The sequence below is a fragment of the Thunnus albacares genome, chromosome 8, assembly GCF_914725855.1.
Source record: "Thunnus albacares chromosome 8, fThuAlb1.1, whole genome shotgun sequence".
Taxonomy (NCBI): domain Eukaryota; kingdom Metazoa; phylum Chordata; class Actinopteri; order Scombriformes; family Scombridae; genus Thunnus; species Thunnus albacares.
In genome coordinates this window covers 33,415,366-33,425,421 of record NC_058113.1, presented here as the reverse complement: position 1 = coordinate 33,425,421, position 10,056 = coordinate 33,415,366, and the positions used below count along the sequence as shown (strand labels likewise).

Below are 10,056 nucleotides of genomic sequence, written 5' to 3'. Positions count from 1 at the left end.
AAACGCCATAATTTTGCAGGATTATAAATAAATAAATGACTGCAGTTTGATCTGAAGGTAAATTTGTACATCATGTATACTTGTATGTTTATTTCTATCATGTAACAAATTTAAAAAAAAATAAGAATAACAAATAAAATGAACAGTAAACATATGCAGCAAATATTACGTCTGAAAAGGAGAAGGAAGAAGTTTATATGGTCTGACCCTTCTTCTTCATAACACAATTAACTCAATATTCATAATATATTTAACTCACATCTACCCCAAAGCTGTTATATAAAACCTAAATATCAGCATCAGTCAGATGTAACTTTACCTCAACGTTCATCCTACTGACCTACTTCCTCATCACTGCACCATCTCCTTGAACTGATTTGTATTTGGACTTTGCTTCAGTTCTGTATTCCACAAATTGAAATACACAAACTCTTTTGACCACAATACTTTAAATCATTTTTTTTTTAGATTAGATTCAACTTTATTGTCGTCGAACAAGTACTTAACGAGATGCAGTTGGCATCCAACCAGAAGGGCAATTTATTCATCAAGTGCTGATGTGCAGAATATAAATGACTATGAGCAGCTTACAAGATAAACAGGATGTAGATATGCAGATATACACTGGTGCAGTGATGCAGTACATTACATAAAGTGACTGCGAGGCGAGTAAATAGTTCAGTTACAGTTAAAGTTTGAATTTATATAGAGAATATATAATTATTAACTTGAGAATTAATAATAAGCCGTCATGTTTATAAGCTACTTTAAGCAGTTTTAAACATGCCTGTGACATGTATGTTGAAGTAAACTGATGTTCTGCTCTTTAAAGATATAAATTAAATTACATTATCAACTTTCCTGGTGACACATTTGAAGTTTAGCACTGTTATAATAAATATAATATCAATATGTTTTGTTTTTTTAAAAGGAGGGAATAAACATTATGAGGCCAGTGTCAAACACACCTAAAATTTGTGCAACGTGCAAAGTGCAGGTTGCACAAATACAAAATTGCAAATATATATAAATTTTTTTCCAGAGTTTTAAGCTGAAATTTTAATATTTCTTATTTCAAATGTTTATTGTCTTGGGATTTACGAGACTTTGCTGCTTTAACTTTATAATTTTCCATTGGGAAATTAACAAAGTTCTCTATATCACAATATACTGTACATTTAGTGCTAACTACACTTTATTTTAAATGGAAGTTCGTCAGATTGCAGTAACTCTGTGCAACTTGACAACGCTGTGAAGCTGCTGCTTTACATAATTCTGTTTTTTGACAATCATCTATAAACTTAAAGCAATAAATAATATTTATCTCCCAAATGACAGAAACAACAAACCAGCACAGAATCAGACGTTCAGGTTCATCCCTGTCTTTTTATTTTCTGTGTTTTCTTAAAAAAACAAACATTTACAACTGAAATCACAGCCATATATAAATTACAACAGCAAACACAATAATCTATTTTAAATACACGCGTCTCCTCTGTGCTGACTGTAATCAACCAATAAAACAACCTGCAACACAAAGTCAAGTCAAAAATCCCTTAAATTTAATTCTGAACTGCAGTCCGGTGCATTAAAATATACAGTGTGGTGTTTCTGTGTGTGTGACGCTCAGCGGTTTGATCTTCACTTCTGCTTCACTCACAGATTCTTCACAACTCAGCAAACACACAAAAAAATGTAAAAGTCATATGTAAAATAAAACTTTCTTTTCCAACAGTAAACTTGCACTTTTTTTGAGTTTTAAGTCGATATATTCGAATGTGAAACGAGTGTGCAGATGCATTTTTTTTTTTTTTTTTTTTTTTTTAAATTTTGCTGCAGGGCACTTGGCTGCAGCGGGGGATTGAACCTGCGACCTCTTCGATAAATGCTGCAGCTTTATTGCTGTTTCGGTTTTCAATCTCCAGCGGAAACTAAATAAAAACACTACGCGACACTTCCTCCTCTCGTTAAGCATCAATTAAACCATCGGCTTGATTTCACCAGAGAAGAAACGTAGAAATCAGCAAGTTAAAGTTGTTTTTTTGTTGTTTTTTTTTAACATTTTGTTATATAAGACAGGAGGTAAGACGTCTGCAAAGTAAAAGCCGCTTTGTTATTGGTCGACAGCTTGAAAAGTGAAATAAAAAATTAAAAGCCAGAGTGCATGTAGGGACGCGCCGGTATCAAATTTTCATGGTAAAAATATCACGATGAACGATATTATCACAACAATCATCAAAGTTAAATGTCTTCACACCATGATCGCCTTGGATGTTACTAATTAAACAGTCTCACAGGAATCACATCAAACAGTTTAAAGTGTAATAATGTGTGTGAAGAGTCAGAGCTCCACAGACTGATTCTCTGCTTCTTCTGCCTCTACGGTCCTGTTTACACCTATCAACATCCTGTCTCAGCTGATCCGATCACAAGCGGACAGCTGTAAATACAGGTGTAAACGCACCCAAGATGCGTTGAGGACGGATTGCGGAGGTGGTCTGGGCCGCATGTGGCCACATTCATTCAGTAAATGCAAATGCGTCCTGGACCACGCTGAAGGACCACCTACTCAACTGACGTCCTCTACTTTCCCGCCAGACCAGACACAGGACCCTCCGTCCAAAGCTGTTCAACTTGTCTGATAACAGGATAAACTAATTATTTAGCTTTTCATGTGAATTAAAAACGTAATCTACCTCGTGTTTTTTCCTGTTTTTCTCGTTCTAACAGGTTTCCTTCTTCAAATCGACAGTTAGAATAGAAATTAAACCATTAATTTATCGCTTGTTTGTCTAAAAAAAATATTTCAGAAGCTAAACGTAGCTGTTTTTAGTTTTGCCGCGCTGCTAATCCTGAATATTTATCCTGTTTTCAAACAAGTTGAACACGACTTTGGACGAATAACGAACGAAGTTGGTCTTGAACACAGAAATGATGTCCGTGTTTATTTGCATGTAGAGCGGGGAAGTGAGATCGGATCACATGCGGTCACTCAGGACGCACGTGGAGCCGCATTTTTAATACCAGGTGTAAACATGACCAATGAGACCAGTAGAAGCTTCTGTCTTTGATCTAAATGAAATCAAACCGCTGATGAAAGCTGAAGCTGCTCCGCGTCCCGCTGAAAAAACGCTGATAATCACAGTAACGACAGTGATGGAAACGGTCGGCGGTGTTAATAAAATCAGAATGTTTTCACATCTCCAAAGTGTGACCGAGCTCGACATGTCGGCAGGTCGGAAGGTTGCAGGTTTAAATCCCTGCTGCTGCGATCTCTGGTTGATACCTGCTGCTGCTGCTGCTGCTGCTGCAGTGCCCTGGAGCAAGACGGTTAGTAGAGCTGCTGCTGCTGCTGCTGATTAGCTGCACAGGTCAGCTGACATGCTGGACGTCTCCCGGTCAGACAGACAAACAAACAAACAAACAAACGACTCAGACAGACAGAAAGATGAAGATGCATCAGATCGTCAGGACGCGTCGCTCTGCACTCGCCTGGTTCGGGATAAATATTACTCATCAGAAAGTTACTGCGTCTGTATTAATTAACTGTATTAATATTGACATTTGTATCATTATATCAGCAAACTTTAGTATAAGTGGTTTCACCAAATTTTGGCAGATATTATTATAAATTCTATGTTCTGATACACTGATCATAGATTATTTCTGAGAGGAATCGTATCACACGGCGTCAGAATATCAAATTATGCAAAAATCTTTTTGCGTAAAAGCTGAAGTTTAGGATTAATTGTAGTAAAAACCAAAATAATATCTATCATAGGATGTTCTTAATATTCATGAAGTGAATAATTGTGAGAAAACTATCATATAATTATGAGACAAATTATGATTTGTTTAATTATTAATTATGAGATTTTTTACTGTAATTACGGTAAACTTCTCTCCTAATTATAAGATCTTTTCTTGTAATTATGAAATACTTTTATCACAATTGTGAGACCTTTCATATTTGTGAGATTGCTTTTTCCATAATTATGAGATACTTTCTGGGAATTATCAGATGTTTTCTTGTAAAATCTTCACCTGGTATTATGATATCATTTTGCTGTAATTATGAAATTTCAACTCATAACTATGATAAGGCCTTTAATATCGTTTAATTTTTAATTTTTACATCTTTCATCCCAAACCAGACACTTTGATCTGAAAGTGACGTCTACATATACCAGCTGTCCTTTAATCATTTTAATAATTTCCTTTTTTTCTCCCTGAAGTTGCGACATTTTCACAAACACACTGAGTCCCTTTAAATCAACATGAGAGGAAAAAAACTCACTTCAAACTGAATGAAGCCATAAATCTGATCACTTTGCAGAATCACATTATTACACAAACTGTCTGGGTTTTATTGAGCCATAAATAACCTTAACTACACTTTACTATAATATAGATTTTTTACATTATTTAAGGTTATAATCACCAGTTGATGCAATAATGTGATGTCACTTTGATGAGTTATTACATTAATCAGAAGTTATTACGTCACCAGCTGCTACAAGCCTGTAAGAGAGTTTGATGCAGGATATTTAAGACTCCGTCTGTCTGTTATTTCAGAGTTTAAAGGCACCGGCTTCCCTGTTTGAACATTTTCCCTCCGATGTTTCGGACTCCGAAATCAGAGTCGACATCCTCCTTTTTCCAACCAGGCCGTCTGGTCAAAGGTGAGAAAATTGGAGGGAAAAATTAAATGTTTTAACTCTTTAAAGTAGCGTCGTGTGACTGCCGCCTCCAGATGTTCTTGTCTCAGACTGTTTAGTTTGAGTCATTTTTTAGAAGCCTGCAGATTTATATCTTACAAACTAAAACAATTTCACGTGAAAAAAAAAAAGCAAAGACTTCAGAAAACAAAACATAATTTTTGCAGCGAAATTTCAGTTTTCTCTCATGTCCAAACGCCAGTGATCAGAAATACTGGACTGATTTTGGGGTTATTTCACTTTAAACCAAATCAGCGGCGACTAACACGTCCGTCCTGTCAGTGTAATTTTCAGTAAACACAGAAGCTGTGACAGTTAGCTTCTTATTTCTCATGTCAGTGGAAGAAATGCGTTAATTTAAGAGTTGTTATTTCTGCAAACATCTCAGCCACACCTGTCCAGGTGATCTGTGTCGAAGCGATGCACAAATCTGGAACCGAGATGGGACAGATGTAGCTTCTCTAGCTTCTAACAACTCTGCAAAAACCAAACAATCCAAGATGTTTTCAGGGGCAAAACAAATAAATCACTCTTCATTGGATCTGCTAAGTAACTGCTAGAGGAGACACTGCTTCAATTTTAGGGGCTCACAAGACAAAAAGAGGCGGGGGGGGGGGGGGGGGGGGGGGATTACTACCGAGAGCCTTTTAGAGCTTCTTGTTTAGTTACGCTCCAATGTCCAAAACGTTAGTGGAGAGTTAAAAGAGTTAAAACTGTCTGACAGTCTTTGTCCACCAACGAGACGTCTCAGGGAACTCCTCAGTAGCTTCACATTTAACAACAGGAGCTCTGAAACCCAACAGACAGAGGTGACAGGAAGCGGAGGGAGTGTGTGTGTGTGTTTGGTTGGTTTCAGTGATTTTCAGAGATGATCAGAGCTTTCAGGGAGCTTTAGGTGTTTGACAGTGGATGTGTCCTTTCAGTACCGGCCTTCTAGAAGATTCCCAAGAAATAACATATGAGTGAAAGTCTCAGCTTCTTGTTTTAGATGTTTCCTCGAATCCTTAAAAAAGGGGAAAAAACCAGTGGAAACCTCACCACCGCCTCAATGATGGTGGGTGATAAGATAACTAAACACTAAAAAACAGCTTCACATTTAACAACAAGAGAACTGTCGCCCCTTCCAGAAGACGTCCCGTAACATTTAACATCTGCTCCCCTTTTTAATGACCTTATTCCCTTTTTTTTTAAAAAAAAAACCTCACTGCCTTCATCATGCTTACAACTAGTCAAACACACACAGACAAATCAGATCAGAAGTTTCTGGGAGTTTTTGGAAGTCTTCTCAAAGTCTGACGTGTTTTCGTGGACGTTGGTTTTTTCACGCCAACGTCCTCCTTTGATCTCACTGCTGAGGGGTGAATCTGACATCCTGCTGACAGACGGGGCTCCTGCAGGAACTTCACTTTCATCATCTGGTTGTGTATTTTTTTTTAAAAAAACAGGGGAAAAACAAAAAAAAAAAGTTCACAACGACACAGCTGATCCCTCTGGACATGCACGAACCCCCGTTCTCCCGCCTTCAGACGACGCGATGCGGACGCACGACTCCACGTCACAGACTGATGATGCATAGATCTCGGTTCAGTCGCCGCTGCCGTCGTTGGATCGACTTTCGTTATCTTGAATGGAGACGAAGAGCTGCTGGATTCACACCGACGAGGCAAACGGAAGTACAGAGGACAGGAAGGAGCGCGGCGTCGCTCCGACGACATCCACCAGGAGGCAGCAGAGAGGTGAAGAAAACAAGCAGGTGAAGGCAGCAGCAGATTTCGCTGTTTTCCTCTTTTTTTTTTTACCCCCCCGAACGGGATGAATGTCATCAGGATATGGAGTTTGTTAAGTTTGTTCCTGGGATGATGATCAGCATTCGAGGGGCGGGTGGAAGCTGCGTCTGCAGTCGACGGCTTTGGGGCTGGGAGGCTGAGCTCGCTTCTTACGGAGCTCCTCGCGACCCATCGTACCGCCGAGCCGAGAGTACGCCGCCTTGTACTTCTTATCGAACGCAGCTGCCGGGAGACAGAAACGAATGGAAACAAAGATTAATTTAATATCAACGTCTACACTAAAGCCTGACTGACTGCAGGTATTTCAATTAAAGCTGCAACGATTCATTGATTAGCTGACTGACAGAAAATTAATTGGCAACTACTTTAATCATCCATTTCAAGTTAAAATGCCAAACATTTGATGGATCCAGGTACTTAAAATTTAAGAATTTGCTGCTTTTCTTCATATGTAAAGTGGGCAGAGTTCAACTTTAAAGGATAATTCTGGCTTCTTGTTCATCATAAATCTGTTGTTTCCTCAGACTGAGTCGAGTCTTACCGACGTGGTCTTTGCCCATAGCTGCCAGAGTGAGGAAGAGGAACTCTCTGTACAAACTCCTGTCAAACACAAACACAACAAAAGATTCACTTTGACTCACAAACAAACAGTAAACAGATAAAATATGTTTCCCAACTAAACTTCTTTAACTCTCTGGAGTCTATTCAACAGTGAACACACTCAGTGTTTTATTTATACGACATAACTTTATTTATATATCATGACAGAGACAAACTGAGAAAACCACAGAATTTCATTTATGTCATAAAACATTTCTTAAACTGTGTTATTAATTAAATTAAATTCAGTTTCTCTGCTGTATTTGTGTGTGTGAATAAGTCAAACACTATTTTTACAACCTTGAACTGTTCAATAATAATAATTCTGTGATTATTGCTGAAGATTTGTATATTTTTATGGACACTTGTGTCATTTTTCTCGTAATCTGGGTTCTTGGCAGCTTTATACTTTGTTAAATTAACAAAATCATGAGTTAAACTTGGAGAAAAAAGTACAGCAAGCATGAAGGGACAATTTAAAAGGTTTAAAATGAAGCTGAACTCCAGACGGATTGTTAAGGGACACATTCATATTATGAGTTATTCATATTATTTTCAGCGATTTAAAGTCACAACATATAAATAAATTGGAAATGTAGGAAATAACACTTAATAACACTCTTGTGACCATGAACTGTTCAGTGATAATAATTGGAATGATTATCATTATTTTTATAGATATGAAGTTATACTTTTTGAGTTTGTGCTGAAAAAGGACAGTTTAAAACACGTTTAACGAAAATTAATCAAAATGAACATGAACTTCAGAGGTTTTTTAAGGATTGAAGGATTCACATTTTACTTTCTAAAATCCTGCAGAGGGATAACCGCTAAATTCCACCGGGCGCACCGCGGTGCGTTTCAGAAGCGTCCCAGAAGCGGCTCTCCGCTGCGCTGCGCTAAAGATAGGCGCCTCGTCTATTATTTAAAGAAGCCGCGTCAAGCAGCACAGAGCAGATCGAGCTGGGCAGGAAGTCAGACATGGAAACAGCATTGAGCATCCGGTCAATTTTCAAAATAAAACACCCCGTGCAGACTCCTGGTCGAATATCAACAATAAACGCAATTAAAACAGATGAATAAAGAAAACATTTGACTACGTAGCCTACTGAACCACAGCAGAAGCACAAAAATCAACGAAAGCTGAGCAAGTTAACAAAATTGGGCAGTTTAGTTGCCCTGCTACTGCAGTAATTACGGTAGCCTTAAGGCACTTTATCGGCTTTGACTAGGCTGCTGTAATTACTGTAGTAGGAGTGCAGCTGACTTTAAACAGCGGAAGGCTTCCCCGCAGTGAAGACGCTCCGCTTCTGATACGCTCCCGGTGGAATACGGCGCCGTGCAGAGGACGCAGCAAAACCGCGTCAGAGCCGGAATGCGGCGCACACACGCGCCCGGTGGAATCCCGGGGTAATTAATTTATTCTGCCAAAAACGGCACGTGAACCTTTAATAAACCGCCTCCTCCTTACCTCTGTATCCTGGGTGATTCCGGCTGTTTGCCCAGCGTGTCGATGAAGAGGGTGACGGCTTTGTGCACCTCGTTCATGCCGACCCACCGCAGCACCTCCTCCAGGAAGGCCAGGGTGAACGGGTGGTTGTGTCTCCGCCAGCTGTAGCTTCGCATCGGGACGCCGCCTGGTGGAGAGAGAAGGGAGGAGCAGCAGGAGCTTTTATATATAGTGATTGTTGTAGGCAGGTAGGAAGGTAAGAAGTCTGTGTGTGTGTGTGTGTGTGTGTGTCTTACTGTGGATCCTCCAGAGGATGTAGAGGGGGGGCCACTGGTCTGTATCAGGGGTCAGAGTGTCCCAGAGGAGCCTCACCCTCACTGCAGAGTTCTCCGACTGGGAGACACACAGCAAACATCAGGAGAGGGGAAAGAGAAAAGGTCTGTGGATCAGCGTTAACTTCCAAAACCGTGATGAAAAAACTTGGTTGACGACCTTTTTCTTCACGTAAAGCCTTCGTGAATTAAATATTCATAATACAAAGATTAATAATTGACCTTTAACAGTTCTACAGACCTACTGACCTCCCTGCTGTCTGGGGGGGAAAATGCTTTTTGGGCTTCAGGGGATTTTTTTTTTGCTGCAATACCGCAGAGCAGAGTCAAGCTGCATTCACACCAAATCATCTGTGCTGTGAAAACACCAGTCGTCCTGTTCGTTTGAACGGGGGTAGTGCGACTCAGCTGGTTGTTTTGGCCACTGCGGCCGGAGAGTTGAGCCAGAGTTAACTTTTGAAGAAACTGATATTGAAAATAAAATTTACTTCTAATTTTGGAAAACTTGATTCTTAAAAGGTATAATATGTAATTATTCCTCATTAAAATGTGTAAAAACAACTAGACCTATGTTATATATGTTGTTGAGTTGTGTACTTACATTATCCCAAATGTTTCCAACAGTCTTCAAACTCAGAGAAATCTGTAATTTAATCAAAGTAACGGACCGTTTCATTTGGTCGCCTGTCGATGGCGTCATACCTCCTCTACCAAAGAGTAAACACGCACCAGATGCATACGGCGGCGCTGTGTTTGTCCGCTACAATGGCGTCTACCAAAGAGTAACTTACACACATACAAGATAATACATCGGCGTTGTGGTTGTTCCACACAAACTGTTATAAATGGACTTTTATTCAGTTTTAAGCCACATTTTCATGATAAATTTAGGTGGTTTTTAACTATATCTTTTAGCCGGAAGAAGGATTTTAGTCATTGGACGTCTGGATCTTAAGTTATCAGAGAAATAAACTGGACAAACGTTAGCAGCAGCTCGGCTAACAGCCCCTCCAGGAAGTCCGGTGGTCACCAAACATCGTCGGAGAAATATTGATTTTTTAGGTGAAACTGCTTTAATTAGTATTTTAACGATTTTAATCTGCGTGTACGTTTGTTTCTGGAGAGGAGGAGACCTCTGTGGGTAAAAACATCCCGAATGATGAACGCTG

The 10,056-nt window shown here is 39.4% G+C and overlaps 1 protein-coding gene across 2 annotated transcripts in view; it reads right to left on the bottom strand.

Annotated features, from left to right (window-relative positions):
* Window positions 1-1,366: 1,366 nt before the first annotated feature.
* Window positions 1,367-10,056, bottom strand: part of LOC122987201 (DENN domain-containing protein 4B-like) — a 62,365-nt gene continuing 53,675 nt past the window's right edge. For both annotated transcript variants that reach the window (XM_044358953.1, XM_044358954.1), the window contains 4 exons: window positions 8,852-8,948; window positions 8,577-8,742; window positions 7,047-7,105; window positions 1,367-6,727 (listed from right to left, as the gene is read on the bottom strand). In XM_044358953.1, coding sequence (XP_044214888.1) covers window positions 6,582-6,727; window positions 7,047-7,105; window positions 8,577-8,742; window positions 8,852-8,948 — 468 coding nt within the window. In that variant the 3' untranslated portion in view covers window positions 1,367-6,581. The remainder of the gene's footprint in view (window positions 6,728-7,046; window positions 7,106-8,576; window positions 8,743-8,851; window positions 8,949-10,056) is intronic.